Here is an 18749-nt window from a genome sequence, read left to right as displayed (position 1 = left end):
TGCGCTACTGAGTCCCATGCCCCTGCACCTCGGTTGGGGCCCGCAACCCATCCATGGGGCCCCCTGATCCTGAGGAGCCAACGGAGAACACCCCCCTCCCTGCCAGAAACAATGATGCTTACCCGCGGCGAAGGAGGAGCAGCAGTGCACAACTTTGCGCAAGGAGTGTGGCGCCATATTGATACCGGCTGAAGTGTAGGTGGCGCGCACGCTGACGTTACAGATCATGTGGGTTTTGATGTACCGTAGATCCCCACTGATCGCGCTGCGGCTCCCACCTTTGCGCTGTTTGTTTTGGGGGTGCGAGATCAAATGTGCTGCTGCGAGGAGAAAGCTTGTTTGGAGCTTTGGCGGAATGTGCACGCCACTGACTCGAGTATAAGCCGAGGTAGAATTTTTCAGCACATTTTTTGTGCTGAAAAACTCGGCTTATACGCGAGTATATACGGTAAATAAACCATTTTCATAATAATATACTTTTCTAATAGTATGTGCCATTGGGTAATCATAAATAGAAAATTTTAAAAAATAAGGGCCGCCCCCTGGGATCGTAGGATTCACTGTACTCACAAACATACCAACAAACAATACATGTTAGGTCACATGAGCCAATTAACAGACAGAGTGTCTTTTGCTTCAACGCTTCTTCCTGTTACAGTTAGAGTTGAAGTATTTCTGGTCTGTTGGTTTGTTGGTATGTATGTGAGTACAGTGAATCCTACGATCCCAGGGGGCGGCCCTTATTTTTTAAAATGGAAAGTTTCTATTTATGATTACCCAATGGCACATACTACTAGAAAAGTATATTATTATGAAAATGGTTTATTTACATGAAGCAGGGTTTTACATATGAGCTGTTTTATGCAATATCTTTTTATAGAGACCTACATTGTTTGGGGGGTATAGTTTATAGTATATAATATAGTTTTCCTTTAAGGAAGGAGCTGGAAGAAGTCAGACAGGTCGTGTCAGAACCAGATAGCAGGAGCAGAATCGTGAGGCAAACTCAAGGTCAGGAACAAGCATGGGGCATAAACAAGCCATTCCTACTTGGAAATACACGGATAGTTACATAGTTACATATAGCAGTGAACCAGAATCTTCGCCTTCAAGCAGGACATTTACCTTAGACAGTCAATCGTTCGATGCACACCCAAAAGCTCACCATATTGCAGGATTAGACGAGTGTGTATAACAAAATCCAAATGTATTGAATGTTCCACTAAAATCATTATATTATAGACAAACACATAAAGCAGACAGGGGAGAGCACACGTTTCGTGATTATGTTAATCACTTCCCATCCAACTTTGAGTAGGAAGGTTTGAAAAATGTGACAAAATAACCTTGTTATAGATCCATGTTTTATTGAAGGAAGGCTGTTAAAAGGGTTTAACAATATCCATAACACAATACGTTTCCTATTTGGTGCCAAAAAAACCATGAAAAATATAATAATACATCATAAAAGAAGCCAACGTTCTAAGTGGTCCATGATTTATTTGTATATTGTGTGTTGTCATTGCCTATTTCCTTACAAAACTGACAATTGTATACAAATTACAGAAGCTCCAAATCCATAATTTTTGGATTGCTGCAAAATAACAAAACAAAACCAAGCTCAAATGTCATGCCCTTACTATTCAGCCTTTGCTAGGACAATCCTGAACAGCAGAATTGAAACAGGCAGGACTTCTCAATATCAGAGTTGAGGCCTGGGTTAAATAAGAAGATGGCTTGTGTAGGGAAATATAGGAAATGTAAATAAGCCAAAACTGGATTATTTACATTTCATTAATTGTTTGAGGACACCCCAGCCACTCCAGCTCCTGGTTACTTCTTAATTTAGTTTGCTCTGCTTGAGTTTCAGGTAGTTGAAATATAGGAAATGTTGTAATTAACTTGCTTGTTGTAAATGGATGTGGACGTGGTAAAATAAAGCCAAATATTAAATGTCCAGATTTCAAATAGTAAGGGATTTGAGGATATCTTTCCAAAATGGCACCATCTGTGAAAAAAATACAACACTATAACATATAAGTGCCATGACAATAAGTTGACATTTGATTTGACCACATCCGCATTAAAAAAACAAAACATTACTGCACAGAGCAGTAGGATTATAATAATGTATTGCATTTTAAAGGGGTTGTCCACCTTGAAATTTTAGTATGATGTAGAGATGATGTGATATTCTGACACAATTGGCAATTGATCTTCATCATTTCTTTATGTGTTTTTTTGAGTTATTTTGTTTTTTATTCAGAAGCTCTTCAGTTTGCAATTTCAGCAATCTGGTTCCTAGGGTCAAATTGCCATAGCCTCTTGAATAAGAGACAGGAATATGAATAGGAGAGGCCTGAATAGCAAGAGGAGTACTAGAAAGTAGCTGACTTCTCCACCCTCTATTATTTCCTTTTCCTACTCTATCCGAGCAATAACATGCATTTTACTGGATGAATTGGGAATCTTAATTTTTGCACATATTCACTTTATAATTTATTAATTGGATACTTATTTAACCCCTCATAGACTGAATGGGTAAGCAATAGTGAAAATTAATTATTAAGCACTTAACAAATATATGGTTTTAGCTAATTAAGTGCTGCTTATGTGGGTATCTTGTTGACACGAAAAATACAATAATATATTTCATATTAGTGCGTGGTGCAATCATCCAGTTTCTTTTAAAGCAGCCATTTTTTTAGATCCTCCAGTTAATTGTAAAAATGCTATAATTGATAAAGAAGGGATATCTTTTTCTAATCAATAATAAAAATAGCTTTACAGAGCATTTGTTTGTTAGATGAGGGCAGAAAACAGAAAAGGCAAATAATTAAAAAACGATAAAAAAAAAAGAAAAAATGTAGACCAATTGAGAAGTTGCTTAGAATTAACCATTCTATAACATAACTAAAAGTTAACCTAAGGGTGAACCACCTCTTTAAAGTGCAACATGACTATGGATCAGTCAGGGATAATTATGTAGTAAGTACAGTATGTACATTTCTTTTTTCGCTTTGTAGCTTTTCGAGCACAAGGACAAAGAATAGTCATAGTCAGCACCACAATTGTGAAGGTTCCTCGGCAACTCTACTTTTAAATAGGGTGATTTCATCCAAATGCATCAAGGGCACATCTCGAATCACATCTGCTAAGCTTTCATGTAATAGGGGAAATATCAGAACATTCAGTGCTGGTCGCTCAGCTTGGAAACTAGGGAGAACAGAGAGAAAAAGAGAAGGTTATTAATGCAGAGCATTTTAAAACTGTAAGAGACAGGGATATATATTTTAAAAATGTATTTTCAATTTACAATATAAAGATTAAATTCAATGAGAAAAAGTTCTCTCATGGTTTATCACATGAAAACTTATGGATGAGATTCAATTCAAGGACAAAAAAGGCTTTCTCCTAATTCAGTTCCAGTTTTTTTCCTGTAGACTTCAATATGTGTTTTTACGCAGTAAACAGTGAGAAGTTTTTCTTAATTGAATTGCATCTCAAATTGAATCTCGTTCATGAGTTTTTACATGATAAACCTTTTTCTCACTGAATTGAATCTGGCCCATTGTCTCATATATATTGTTCACAGATGGGTTTGCCTAGATGTGTTTGATAGCAAAGGCTACAGTGATAACATTGTTAGTTAGGTGAGTGTACACAGAAAATATTTTATTTCTTTCTGTCCAAAACTCCTTTCAGATTTCAAGATTTCTCTTAAGTACCGGTTGTCTTACAACTGGCCCCTTTAAATGAAAAATAAAGAATAGAAATGCTGTATTTTTTTATACTAAACTTACTGCCCCAGCCTAAAGGTTCAGCATTTCTATTACAGAAGTGATCCAGGCTTTCAAAGTTGTCACTGAAGCGCAACATCGGGAATTCTGTTAGCGACTCATTGCACATGCTCAGTGTGTTCTGAGCAGCGGTTGAGAAGCTACAATTAGGGGTCATTGCAAATCATTAAGCAGAAAATAAGGTTTGCATGTCATAGAGACTAATGTTACAGGACTGAGCTGCCAGGTAATGTAAATCTGATAGTAACATAGTTTGAAAAAACATGCCCATCACATTCACATTCAACCTTTGCTAATTGATTCAAAGGAAGGCCCCCTCATCTTAAACCTCTTCAATTTGTCTCAGGGGGAAAAATTCCTTCCTGACTCCAAGATGGTTAACTAATTTCACTAACACTGTATTTTTTGTCCTTTGCTAAAAAGCCATCCAGCCCTTTCTTGAATATATCTAATGTATCTGCCAGTACAATCACTTCACAAGGAGAATTCCACAACTTCACAGATCTCATTTACAGTGAAACCTCAATTTTTCATCCCCTGATTTTAAGTTTCCCCTCACTTTACCTTGTTTTTTTGTGGTCCCACCTATATATTATGCATAATACATTTCCCTGATTTTACATGTCTTTATTCTGGTCCCTTGAAAAATGTAAAATGGGGGTTCTACTGTATATTTATACATAGTTTTATTTCCCTTAAGTACTTCTCCAATGTAAACACTTCCAACTTGGTCAGTCTTTCTTCATAATGGAGACTTTCTTTACCCATTATCAGCGCAGCTGCCCTTCTCTGGACTCTAATTCATTAGTATCCTGATTGAGCACTGGAGACCAAAACTGCGCAGCATATTCTAGATGGGGCCTTACCAGGACTTTCTGATGATTTGTGCACAAGTATGGCTGCTGCTGCGGGCCAGGACGTGGAGCTTCAATTACCCTAAATGTGGTGCTAATGTCAGGGTTGAGGCAATTTAAAAAAATTGCATTAGATAACAAAATGTTATATATATATATATATATATATATATATATATATATATATATATATATATATATATATATATCTACTGTATATATATATATCTATATCTATCTATATATCTCTATATCTATATATCTATATCTATATATTTTATATATATATTTTTTATTTTTTTTTATTTATCTTACATATATGACTTAATATATATATACTCAATTCCTGTCACTGTATGCTGCCTACATAAACTAGGTATGGAATGGAGAAAGAACAAAATAGCTACTACACTTGTCATTATTATGGCTTATGTTCTTGCAATACTTGATAAGAGATGAGAGAGCACTGAATCATGCCATTTCACTAACAGGACCTGATGCCTACCGAGGAGGAGCCTTTAGCAGAGGAAAAAATAATGTTGCATTATTCAAGTTATAGCACATCACCTCTAGAAGGGCTTTAATGTGTCTATTCCCTCTACAAGACATAGCACACTTACCTTTGTTTAATGCTCTGTTGAAGGTTCCTGCAGGCTTTTAGAGTTTCTCCTGTAAACATGTGACATACAACAAGACTAGGACAAGCACTGATAAATGACATTACTGCATCAGGTTGGAAGTTTCCATTGTGAGATACAATGCACAGACGCTGTAGAGAAGAGCAATGACTTAGGGCCTGAAAGAATTGACCATTTGCAGAAAAGTATGGTTGCTCCAGTCTAACACCAAAAGGAAAAAAAATAAATAAAAAAAGTTACAAGATGGCTTGACAAGAGGTTTTAAACAATATCTATAATACGGGATAGAACGAGAATCAATAGTCAAAACAGAACAAACATTCAAACTTTTTTCATAACGTTCTCTCAATAAATGCTTTGGGTAATGAGGGTAATTCAATGTAGAAGTTAAAGCTCAAATACACGCAAACATGGAAATATATAAGTCTCTGTGGAGCTTATTCATGTTTTACTGAACATTACGGTATATTTAAAATTTTAAGCATATCAGAAAAACAGAGAGCTAGTTTTAATATCAAGCATATCTGCAACAGGTGCTAGATTTTATATTGTAAACACATGCAAGCATTTTACTTTGTAGCTGTGCTAATCTTTGAAATAATTTTACAGGTATTGGATCCGTTATCTGTAAACCCTTTATCCAGAAAAATCTGAATTATGGGAAGGCCTTCTCCCATAGATTCAGTTTTAATCCTATAATTCCAATTTCTAAAAATGCTTTCCTTCTCTTTAATAATAAAACTGTGCCTTGTACTTGATCCCAACTATAGTTAATCCTTATTGGAGGCAAAACAATCCTGTTGGGTTTAATGTTTAAATATTTTTTTTAGTAAACTTGATCCAAATTACAGAAAGAATCCTTATCTGGAAAACCCTAGGTCCTGAGCATTCTGGATAACAAATCCCATACCTGTAATTCTCATGATGATGAGTTTGTTTTTTGGAACAGCTTTTGCACTTATTATTGGTACCCATGTGACTATACAGGGTACTGTTTTCTGTCAAACAAAAGCAGCTCTGTCTTGCTTTATGGCACGGATTCTAGATATACACTACAGCCACTGGCTAAAGAGACAAAGCAGGATCAATGACCCTTTATCTGAATAATAACACATTATTCATTACTCCACTGCTGCAATGCGTGTAATTTAGAACCGGCAGATGGATCAGCAAGCATGACATTAGCTTAACAATGAGGGCATTTTCAGCTAGCTGAAAAGCACTCACAAAAATTTTTTAAAGAAAAAAAAATCTTCTGACGCACATATATATATATATATATATATATATATATATATATATATATATATATATATATATATATATATATATATAATTCAGTAAGCAGGACCCGCACTCGTTCAAATTCAGTGAAATAAAAGTGTCTTTATTCACAGGTTCATTTTCCAACGTTTCGGTCCTCACTGGGACCTTTTTCCTTGAAAAAGGTCCCAGTGAGGACCGAAACGTTGGAAAATGAACCTGTGAATAAAGACACTTTTATTTCACTGAATTTGAACGAGTGCGGGTCCTGCTTACTGAATTGTATTACACTTTGACCAACGCACCAACATCGATTGAAACAGATCCGGAAGGAGTGCGTCCACTGAACCGACAGTATATATATATATATATATATATATATATATATATATATATAGATATATATAGATATAGATATAGATAGATAGAGGTGTTAGAGATCGCACTCGCAGGTCTTAAAAGTAATAAATTGATTTTAATTTAGTGGACAATCACTGATGTTTCGGCTGATACAACAGCCTTTCTCAAAGTGAAAAGTGAGACAAAGAAACGGATATAAATACCCAGTGTGGCGGGAACTACAAAGAAACACAGAAAGCAGAGGAAGTGACTTGCGTGTGACAGCATAAGTAGAAATCAAACATACGTGAAGAAAAGCATATATCAAATACAAGGAAAATAAATAACAAATGAATGAAACAAACAGAAGAAGTCAAAAAGTGACTACAACAGTAAAAGCAAGTGTAATAAATGATAATAATAATAAGCAAGAATCACATTTTAGCTACTTTGAACGGAAACTGTGTTACATTCCAATAAGGCAAAACAAAGCAGAAACAATGTATCAGACGGGGAGTAGTAGCTAGTAGTGCAGAGGGGAACAGAAAACGCAAGAAACTATGTAGCCGAGTATCCATAAAAGAGAAAGTTCATCCAGTCAATGGTGCTTGGAGTAAATGGAACGAAAATGAAATATAGAATCCAGTAGAGAGCAGAATGCAGAACGAAAAGAAGAATAATTGGTAAAAGAAATGCCAAATAATCCAAAAATATGTCACGAAATATGTCAAATAATATATATATATATAAATTGCTTGAAAAATAGGTAAGAAGAGGAAAAAATATAAGGACAAAATTCTTATAAAAGGAAAATGAAAAAGAAAAATAGGAAAAAGAAAAAAATAAGGATTAACGAAAAATGAAAATTGAATAATTATAAAGTTGTATGCAAAAATGGATATGATAGTCCATAATATACATATCAATAGTGGAGAACTTGTTGGTAATGCAAAACAGACCAAAAACAAAGGAAAAGTAGGGAACAGAAGCATGAAATTCCTTATAGAGAGGCAGGAATTACTTATAGAGCGATGGGGCATAAAATTATTAATTACTGAAATTCCGGGTTGCACACTAGGTGCGCTATGATTGTCCACTAAATAAAAATCCATTTATTACTCTTAAGACCTGCGAGTGCGATCTCTAACATCTCCATAGATTCTACTTTATCGAGGACTGCACCCAGGCACACATATATGAACAAAATGAAACCGCACTCCTAGGACTTTGATGAAACAACGTGCTTGGCTTTATTTCAACGTTTCGTCTCCTACACTCGGGCCATCATCAGGAAGTGAAACCCTAACCATCACTTTTAGCCCCAGAAATGGCGCCAAAACTGGGGTGTGACGTCATAATTACACACACACACACACACACACACACACACACACACACACACACACACACACACACACACACACACACACACACACACACACACACATATACACATCCAGTGGAAAGTGTAACTAAATGTAAGTGCAAATAAAGAATAAAGAAACGGAACCCGCTATTATGCGTGTCTAAAGTGTGTTGGCCATGTAAGCGCTTTCTTAGCGCAAGTGGTGGCGCCCGTATACAAGATCGGTGAAGTGTCTTATTGTGCATAGAGGGGGGGACACAGAGCGAGATACGCACAGCTTTCGCCCCTTAGACAGTGGTCGGACCAACACACGGTGTCACTAATCCCAATCCACGATCGCAACCAAGGTCTGCAAACAAGATATCCTTTTGTGCAACTACAGTGACAGTCAGGCCACGCCCCTTGACACGTCACAGTGAGGGGAGCTCCCTGCTATCAGGCAGAGGGCCAACTGTCTCCTAGGACGCCGCACAGATAAGTAGTCATTCCCATTTGGACGTCACTCTTCACAGGAAAGCCCTGTTGGGAGCGCCGAGTTTAGTGTGACACCTGAATCTCGCTCACCACCTTACAGGCACTATTATACTGTGTCTGCGAAACTGCCGCATCTAGCAAGTGGTTGTCCTGATCAGCTATACTGTGCAGAAAAGTAGTAGTGCTGACCTTCCGGATCACACATCGCTGCTATCCGACCATACATAAAAATCTTCAAAGGGTTATAGGACTGGTCCGTCGCTCTGTCCGGACCTCCCAACTATCTGTCCCTGGTGCAGGTAAGAGAAACAAAGTGCCAAACCTGAAGCGAGTTAAAAATACTCCCACTTCTTCCAGGCATTAGTCTTAGTGGTATTAAGGGCAGTTGCCGTACGACCGGTGTTGCTATGGGAACACCCCCATGGTTACAAAAAAGAGGAGATCTGAAAGTGTCCCAGGGAGAGAATGGAAACAAAGGAAAATCTAAGCACAACATACTCCACTGTGGGCCTCAGGCAGAAAATAGACCAAGGCAAATATATATATTATAGAACCTAATAGTTTAAAGACACATTCTTATCAAAGAGAGGCCTTAAGTCATAAGTCCAGCGAGGAGAGAAGCCAGGTAAGAAGAGTTTCGTTAAGACCCTTTGATGCCAAGGTTTCAAGCTTGAAGATCCACATGGATTCTTTTTGTAGGAGTAACAAGTCCCTATTGCCACCTCTTCTCGGTACTGGCACATGATCAATGATCATGTGCCAGAATTGGGGAAGTGTGTGGTTCATCGTAAGTCAATGCTTAGATACAGGTTGCTCGGCTTTGCCAGTTGCTAAAGCACTTCTGATTACACAGCGGTGATTGTTTATTCGCTCACGGTAAGTTGTGGAGGCTTTCCCAACATAATATAAACCACACAGGCACCAAATCATATATTCCACATGGTCCGTGGTGCATGTGACCCTGTGGTTATTTTTAAATTTTGCACCCGTTCGTGGGTGGGTAAAGTGAGTCCCTTGTAGCATGCCACTGCAGGGAAGACAATTGGCACATTTGTAACATCCGTTTTTTAAGGGTCGTTCCAGCCAAGTGGTCTTTTTCACAGCATCCTTGGATAAGTCTTTAACCACTAATAGATTGCAGAGATTCCGTCCTCTTTTATATGCCATCATAGGGTCCCTGTTGCCCAAAAACGGTAAATTGACATAAGTGTTAATAATCTCCCATCTTTCTTTCAAAGCTTTCTTTACCTGTAAGCTGGCGTCAGACCATTCTGTCAAACATTTTTTATCATGGTTGGGTCTTAGGAGTTAACCCATTCGGTTGTAGGAGATCCTCCTGTGTATGGGATTTTGCTCTCTCCAGTTGCGATTTGATCACTGCAGTTGCATAACCTCTCAAAGCAAACTGTTGAGCTAATGTATCTAGTTGTAGTTCTGCTGTATTGCGGTAAGATTTGTTTCTAATGATCCTGAGAAACTGAGAATACAGGACCCCCCCCCCCCCCCCGAGACATAGGAGGTGGGTGGTGTGAATGCGCATGTATGAGGCTATTCCAGTCAGTGGGCTTCTTATATAGAGTAGTGCCTAATCTGTCACCACGTACAAAAATACTGACATCAAGATAATTAATCTGTTCTGCGTCATACGTCATGGTCAGTCTGATAGGTGAATCTACTCTGTTCAGTTCCTGATGCAGCCCTCCTAATTCACTTTCTGACCCTTTCCAAAGAAGTAACAGGTCATCAATGTATCTTTTGTAGAAAAAAATATTAGTGCCACCCATACTGTGCATAAACAGAAGAGGGCTACGTTAGACCCCATCGCAGTGCCAGAAATCTGTAAGAAGAAAGCCTCCTTGAACTTAAAGTAGTTGTGTGACAAGAAAGGAAATTAGGAATTCCACTGGGGGTGTGCCTTGATGTGCGCCTGACAGTGCCCTCCTGCACGCCGCAATCCCACTCTCGTGGGGAATCACCATGTACAGACTAGATATGTACATAGTGACTAGTAGGCTCCCTCGGGGGACACAAATTTCATTCAAAAGAGTCAGTAGATGGGTTGTGTCCCTTAAATAGGAATCCATCCCCTGTACTAGTGGTTGCAAAAAAGAGTCCAAGTACTGCGCAACTGGTTGGAAAAGTGATCCCATTGCTGAGATTATAGGACAGCCAGGGGGTTTGGACAGATTTGTCCTGAGACAAATGCAGCAAATGGTGTGACTCAAACTGAGTAATGTCGTCTCAAATCGATTTTAACTCTTTACCGACAAACTCCAATAATAGTAGATCAGAAGAACATTTGTTAAAAATTTTGCACCATTTGCTGCAAAAGTCTGCACTAGAGCGCCCTAAAGTAGGAACATTTCTCACCGTAAAACCTATAATATATGTATTTGCCTTTGGGTATTTTCTGCCTGAGGCCCACAGTGAAGTGTGTTGTGCTTAGATGTTCCTGTTGTTTAGTTTTGCGTTTTGATACTTCTTTTGTTTACATTCCCTCCCTGGGACACTTTGAGATCTCCTCTCTCGTAACCATGGGGTGTTCCCATAGCAACACCGGTTTTACGGCAACTGTGACTAACTATCTGTGCGGCGTCCTAGGAGACAGTTGGCCCTCTGCCTGACAGCAGGGAGCTCCCCTCACTGTGACGTATCAAGGGGCGTGGCCTAAGAACTGTCAGCAAGCTGGCAGAATCACAGTAGGTGCACAAAAGGAGATCACTCGTTTGCAGACCTTGGTTGCAATCGTGGATTGGGATTAGTGACACCATGTGTTGGTCCGACCAATGTCTAAGGGGTGAAAGCTGTGCATATCTCGCTCTGTGTGTCCCCCTTTATGCAGAAAAAGTAAAAGCCTACAGCTACTTCCGCTGACAATGGGGGCAGGCTGGTGCTTGGCCAAGTAATTATGTATAATTGTTTAAGAGGGACCAGCAGACAGAGGGACCAGCACCCAATCTTTATTGCAACATCACTGTGCATCCAAAGTTTCGGTCCACATTGGGGCCTTTATCAAGGATTTTATTAAAGTCACCAAATATTTATTGATACATCACTATGCAATAAACGTGCATTTAAAATGCACTGAATCAGATGAAAATTGAGCATAGGACTGGCCAGGGATAACTTTGACGTAGTTGGCCATCTTAAATATATTGCATTATATGGACAAACAATCCCTGTTTTGCTTAAAGGGTAAGGCATTGTTTAGTAGGTGTATGCACAAAATGTCTCAATGTCTTTGATATATTTTATGGAACTGTAAACTCAATAAAGATATAGTAACAAAAAAGTCCACACACACAGGTCTTATGTGAGAGAAAAAAATGGTCGTTTATTCAACGTTTCGGCTCAGCTACATGAGCCGTCCTCAGGACCTGTGTGCGCGGACTTTTTTGTTACTTTATATACACACATACATGATTTGGTCAAATCCCCAAATAAAAATAAATATCTGAAAGCAGATTGCCACCCTATATTTTTCAAGTCTGTATCAGACCTGAATGAGTCCACGGCAAAATACTGCAGGTACGAGACACATAGCTGCAGTGTTTATAGACCTACTACTCACTACTGCCTAGGTAACAGCTTCAATGTTCAAGTAAAATATTGTTTTTTATAAAGGGTTTTCATATGTATATAATAAATTCTGAATAAAATTTAAGAACGCACACCTTTTGAGTAAACTTTTAGTATGATGTAGAGAGTGATATTCTGAGACAATTTGCAATTGGTTTTCATTTTTTATTATTTGTGGGTTTTTTGAGTTATTTTGCTTTTTATTCAGTAGCTCTCCAGTTTGGCATTTCAGCAATCTGGTTGATAGGGTCCAAATTACCATTGCAGCCATGCATTGAATTGATTCAGAGACTGGAATATGAATAAGAGAGGGCCTGAATAGAAAGATGAGTAATAACAATATATTTGCAGCCTTACAGAGCATTTGTTGTTAGGTATTGTTAGTGACACCCATTTGAAAGCTGGAAAGTGTCAGGAGAAGAAGGCAAATAATTCAAAAATTATAAAAAATAAATATTTAAGACCAGCTGAAAAGTTGCTAAGAATAAGTCATTCTATAATATACTAAAAGTTAATTCAAAGGTGAACCATCCGTTTAAATAACAACGATAAGACAAATCTAATGATAAAGGATATCAAGAGGGTTACAGATTATACTATCTTTATATTGAGCTGAATGTTTGACTCTCACCTTAGGTCTTTCAGATGTTTGCAGTGGCTCAGCATTTCACACAATGATGCAATATATAAAACCATGCCTTTCATTCCAAGGTTTGCCAGTGAAAGGCTACGAAGCTGTTGACACTTCATACCAATGCTGACTAGAGCTGAACCTGTGTGTATTCCAGGCAACTGTGCTAACGTAAGATTCTGCAGAAATTCAAGTTCACTAATATTAGAAATTTGGGCATCACCCACACTATGCGAAAGGGCACATGGTGGGTAAGCGTTGCGTATTGCTGGGTCATTCCTTGGCATTGCGGAGTAGAAATTAGAACCAATTAACTCCAAATGTACAATAAAAGGGTTTTCCTTAAGAAGTTTCCAAAAGCAGCTGTTCTGGTCAGGTAGAGTCATGCGATCGGTCTGCACCCCAATTCTGACTTTTTTACCAAAACCAAGGGTTGCAGTTCTGGAAGTTGATTGTCCTGGGCACTGTAACAGTGACTTATCAGTGGGACTTGAGGTATCCACAATGGCACACACTGGGAGAGATAAAGAGCGCAAGTGTTTCAGCTGAGCAAGAATGTCACAAAGATGTCTAGTGGCATTTTCTGAGCTGTGATGGTGTGCATAAGACAAGTTCAAGTGTGCAAGATTGGGACAGGCAGTGACAAGGGTTTCAAGAATACTGCAATCTATATTTTCCACTGTCTTCTTGAAAGGCAAATCGGGAGCCAAGCAAAAAGGACATGCTCTTAAATTTAGACTAACCAGACTCCTACAGTCCATGTGTCCATTTATAACCCATTGGGTGAGCTGACCTCCCGAAATCATACTGTGGCTAAAGCTGAGGTAGAATGGGCAGCTAAACTTCAAGTGCTGAAGCAAAGAGGATCCATTTAGCCAAGATTTGGGCAGCTGGAACGCCTCCAATGATACATTTTTTGCCATAGAGTCCAAAAGGTTTTTGCTGGCACTGCTTTCAGCCAGGCTACCTGGAACAGAGATTAGAAAGGCCCTAAGGTTCTCTGGAGTACGATCAGTGAAAACAGTCAGGTACAGTCTTACCACTTCTTCATTGATATAGCCAGGAGCCAGACGGGCATAAAAGAGTCGCAGATTTTGGTAGTGGGGGATTTTACTTTCTCCGACCATTAACTGGCCAGACATTACAGTCCCCTCACGTGTCCTATCTAACACTTCAAAGTAGAGAAGCAGTTTTTCAAGATTAACGCAGCATGGAACCACTCCATAAGATGGAGCAAACAGGGTTTGTTTTAACTCCCTCACATGCCTTAGGGTGGCTTTGCACTCTGTAGTCAGCTGTCCAGAGTCAAAGCCTGCACCAACATCAATAGAAAGTGAACTCAGTTGATGAAGGTCTGACAGCAGCTTGGAAAGACGTAAGGAGGTTAAAGGGCAACCAGAAAGGTCTAAGCGCACCAGTCTTTTGCACTGTGTTATCAAGTCCACAGTAGAAGAAGACAGCCAGTAGCATCCACTCATATCCAGCTCACGGATCTCCTTCCCAGCCTCTCGGAGCATCTGCTTTACTTGATTGTCACTGGCCTGCAAATAAAACTATGATCATTAGTGTATACATGTCAACATAATAACTACCCAACATCCTCATCAGCATAAACAAGCAAATCAAACACCTAGCTCATAAAAAAAACAAATCAACAAAAGTTGATAAATACATGATCTAATCCAAACTATTAAAAGTCAATGCAGTATTTGAATCTGCAGTGGATGCTAGAGATGTTATTGGATGGTAGGGGTAAAGTTGTGAGGCCTCCATTTTAGCTAGCATTATTATTGCAGATACAGCCAGAGTCTGAAAGCACACACCTGGTATTCTTTGTGCAAGATAACCTTTTGGATGAGACTCTTGTCCAAACACAGGTCCGCCAATTTACGGCATGTCCTTTTAACATTAAGGATAAGGTCAGTGCTAGGGACATATCTTAATATATGCAGCAGGATTTCATCAGATAACTCTGTGGGGTCCATTTTGAAGAACTCTGGAGTGTCATCCCCACTCTGCAACTGGAAAAAAAGAAAATGTCATTCTCAGACCTGCTCAAGCATTAACAAAACATATAGGAAAGTGACTGAAAGTTCAAAAATATTTTCATTAAAATACAGATCTTGAGAAATTAATTACATGTTGCATAGTCATTTTTTTGCTGAAAATGAAAAGAAACTGTATTTCTTACTTGAACATTCCTATGTGCCAGTGAGGGGCTTCAAGAGCAAATGGAGTTTGGCAAATAAACTTGGAAAACCTCTAAATATTTTCCTCTAGAAAAAAAAGGTGCTTGCGAGGGGTTGATTACACTTTAAAAGTACAATAAAAGAACCAGATGCCACCCCTTTAGACTAGAACTGAAGTTTCATTTGAAGCAGAGTAGGTGCTTTTTCAAGGGCAATGAGGTTGCTGAATGCCCTACTAGATGATGTTGTGATGGCAGATTCTATTAATGTATTTAAGAGTGGCTTGGATGGTTTCTTGGACAAGCATAATATTGTCTATTGTGATACTAAAATCTACAATTAGTATAGATATTGGTATAAATAGTTTATATGAATGAGTGCATAGATAGGTAATTATAAGAATGTGCAGGGGCGTAACTACCGGGGGAGCAGGGGGTGCAACTGGGTCAGGGCCCGCACCCCCGCAGGGCCCCCGTGGTAGATCGTGCGCGCTGCAGCCGGCTGGAGTTGGCTGCAGCGGCAGAGAAAAATCACGCAGACGAGGGTGGGAAAGAGTCAGTCAGAAAGAGTCAGAAAGCAAATAATTAAAAAACTATAAAAAAAATGAAGACCAAAGTTTCTTAGAACTGACCATTCTATAACATACTAAAAGTTAACTAAAAGGTAAACAGCCCTTTTAACGTTAAATGGACTGTTCACTGGAATCTCTGCAGGCCACACTGGGTGTATTTATATGCATGCTTACAGCAAATATACAGTATATGGCCTTTCTGAACCTCTGCAGCCTCCCACAGTTGTACTCCTCAGCAGTGTTCTTTATATAGATACAAGGAGTGCTGTACTAAAACTTCTGCAAACTCTCCAAAAATGTCCTTTCGTGGGAAATGTAGTATGCAGTTATGTGCTGAAATTTGTGCTGTTACACATTAGGTGTATTGCTCCCAACCTTTCCCTTTATATAGTTCATAGGGCTACCAACAGAAATCATGGGTCACAATCTTTGTTAATTGGCAGCGACCGCCCAAAATTGGTCCTGGCCATACCCCAATGTGCCACTGATGAGTCTTAAACCCTTCCCATTCTGCAGAAAGCCTCCCTCAGCTTTTGCATCATCTGATGGTATGTTTCCTGACTGTGAAATGCACTCTGTAGAGGAGTGCTGCAATCTCTGCAGTCCCACATTCACTGCATTCCTCCCATATATATGATAAATATGTTTTAAGAAAACATATTAGGGCAGTGTTTATTTTGGTTATGTTCAGATTAGAACAGCAGGGTGTCTTGACTATGTTAGGGCTTGATGAATTCATAGTGAAATACTTAATGGGGTGGTTCACCTTCATGTTAAATCAGTACAGTGATATTCTGAGACAGAGTATAATTGTTTTTAATTTTTTTATGGTATTTATCCTTTTGTTCAGCAGCTCTCCAATTTGGAATTGTAGCAGCTATCTGGTTGCCAGGGTTCTAGTAGACAGGCAGTGGTTTGAGTGAGAGACTGGAGCATGAATAGTAAAGCTCCTGAATAGAAAGATAAAGGTTTACTACCACTTTCAGTGCCACTTCATATGGTATTTCAGTCAGTCGGGTCACTTTGTTTAATATCAAGAAGCTTATAAAAGAGACGTTCAGTATTGAGTGCAGTGGAAGATGGAGTTAACTTACACAGGAAGACAAGGGGTCTAGGTGCTCAAGCCCCAGACCTTCAGCTCAGGGAGGCAAACAATGTAAATAGATAATAAAGGGCTGGCACATACCAGACCACACTCCGTAGATTGATGTAGTAAAAAAGTATTTATTAAACAAAACATCACAGCAAAGCCTAACGTTTCGTGCCTTAGGGGCACTTGGTCATCAGCTGAATAAACATTAGACCATGTAGTCATATTTAAATGAAAAGGGACCAATCAGAAACATGTAGTCAACCACCAATCCAAAGTGCCCCTAAATCACGAAACGCATTAGGCTTTGCTGTGATGTTTTTGCTTAAAAAAATATTTTTTACTACATCAGTCTACTGAGCGTGGTCTAGTATGTGCCAGCCCTTTATTATCTATTTCCATGGTCACTTTGTTTGCTATGCACCAGAGTATAACGGGCAGAGACACTAGGGAACCTATAGAAGTGCCGGGAGACAGGGGGTGGGTGGTAAATCCAGTAACTCCCATATAATCTGGGATCTGACAGATCTGTATTTACTGAGTCAGAAGTATTGACACTCAATGTGACAAGATATAAAATATAAATGCGGTGTATCCAGGCTTCTGGCATCATAAATCACAGCTGTTTGTTTTCATGCATGAGTCCATCTTGCCTCTTAATAACAGTGTATGCTCTACTGTCCGCCTGAGACTATTTCCTGCTGCAAGTTATATTAATTATTAAGACCACAGCGCTGCCCTGACACGAGTTGGTGCTACACAAGAAGACAACGCTATTACGCTGAATGTCAGTGACACGGACCGGCAAACACAAAAAACACACACACTCACACAACATTAAAGATCGACATCAAAATAACACTCCAAAAACCATGTGACCAATGTGCAAATGTATGCACCCACATGACATTACATACCCTACACTATCCCGCCCAACACGCTCGCTTTACTCAACTCAGCCCGCTGTGCCGGATTGCTGTTTAAATGCCAAGCTCCTCGGCTCCTTCCGGGCTGCTCATCCAGACGTCACAAATCTCATCTCGCGAGACTATATCTAGATTAACGTTGTGACGCAACACACGGCTGGGGACGTTACGAACAAGAGTAGAGACTACGTTGTTGGCGTGCAAGCATAAGCACAGTTGTTAGGATTGTGTGGTAGTGTGTACATGCATGCCATAGGAGACCGTGGGGATTATAGTTACATATCTTACATTAAAAAAAAATATATTGTTTGGTGCTGGTACTTTCATGTTGTACCCTCTGCCACCCATTATTGCACCAAAACAAATGAATTCAATGTTTTCTCTGCCAACTAGAATGCACAATGAGGCGTCTTTTCCTGGATGGTGCCCACAAAAGTCACATAGCTAGGGTTGCCACCTGGCCGGTATTTTACTGGCCTGGCCGGTAAAAATGATGCTTTATGCCAATGTTATTAATATAAAAAAAATGGCAATTATATAGGAAGGCAGGTATTTCTCCAGAAAAGGTGTCAACCCCTACCGGTGGCTAGGGTTGCCACCTTTTTTTAAATTCTTTACCGGCTGGTGGGGGGCGGGGACACAAAGGGGCGGGCCGTGACGTCAAACGGGGCAGGGCAGCACCACGGACGCTTAAAGAACCAAAAGAAAAGCTAAATTCAAGGGGATTGGGGGCAGGCCAAGGGCTCTTTTTAATCGTATTACAAATTTATTGGCAGCTACATTGCTGGTAAATTTGTAATACCGGCCTTGGCAGGTATTTTACCGGCTAGGCTGGTAAAACACCGGCCGGGTGGCAACCCTACGTGGAGCTATGATGCTAGGTCAGGGTTATTACATGCAACTGGCTGGATTTCTGTCCAGTTTTCACAATGTTTTAAACGGGACAGAAAGTTTTGAACGGCCAGCCCTATGACAATCTGAGATGTCCAGTTGAAATCCACGCGGCTGGAAACCCTACCACTATCTATT

General features: G+C 39.4%; 1 protein-coding gene across 3 annotated transcripts; it reads right to left on the bottom strand.

The window, feature by feature from the left end:
- Window positions 1-1347: 1347 nt before the first annotated feature.
- fbxl18.L (F-box and leucine-rich repeat protein 18 L homeolog) lies at window positions 1348-17879 on the bottom strand. Of its 3 annotated transcripts, none has more exons than XM_018236254.2 (5): window positions 17750-17879; window positions 14768-14965; window positions 12945-14485; window positions 5275-5493; window positions 1348-3216 (listed from the first exon to the last, which is right to left on the bottom strand). In XM_018236254.2, exons 2-5 carry the CDS (start codon window positions 14927-14929, stop codon window positions 3060-3062), a joined length of 2079 nt encoding a protein of 692 aa, XP_018091743.1. In that variant the 5' UTR covers window positions 14930-14965; window positions 17750-17879; the 3' UTR covers window positions 1348-3059. The 3 variants fall into 3 exon arrangements, with proteins under 3 accessions (XP_018091743.1, XP_018091742.1, XP_041432115.1); XM_018236253.2 differs by having other exon boundaries at window positions 17712-17859; XM_041576181.1 differs by lacking the exon at window positions 1348-3216 and having other exon boundaries at window positions 5271-5493; window positions 17712-17860.
- Between the last annotated feature and the right edge of the window lie 870 nt (window positions 17880-18749).

This window comes from Xenopus laevis, chromosome 9_10L (genome assembly GCF_017654675.1).
Source record: "Xenopus laevis strain J_2021 chromosome 9_10L, Xenopus_laevis_v10.1, whole genome shotgun sequence".
Taxonomy (NCBI): domain Eukaryota; kingdom Metazoa; phylum Chordata; class Amphibia; order Anura; family Pipidae; genus Xenopus; species Xenopus laevis.
The sequence above is the reverse complement of the archived record's forward strand: the minus strand, read 5'-3'. Positions and strand labels throughout refer to the sequence as shown.

Coding starts and splice junctions, on each gene's coding strand:
- fbxl18.L (XM_018236254.2), bottom strand. CDS start 14,929: ATGGACCCCACAGAGTTATCTGATGAAATCCTGCTGCATATATTAAGA. Junction 5,494..12,944: donor AAACATCTGAAAGACCTAAG/GTGAGAGTCAAA, acceptor TTTTGGTGTTAG/ACTGGAGCAACCATACTTTT. Junction 3,217..5,274: donor CAACAGAGCATTAAACAAAG/GTAAGTGTGCTA, acceptor TGTTCTCCCTAG/TTTCCAAGCTGAGCGACCAG.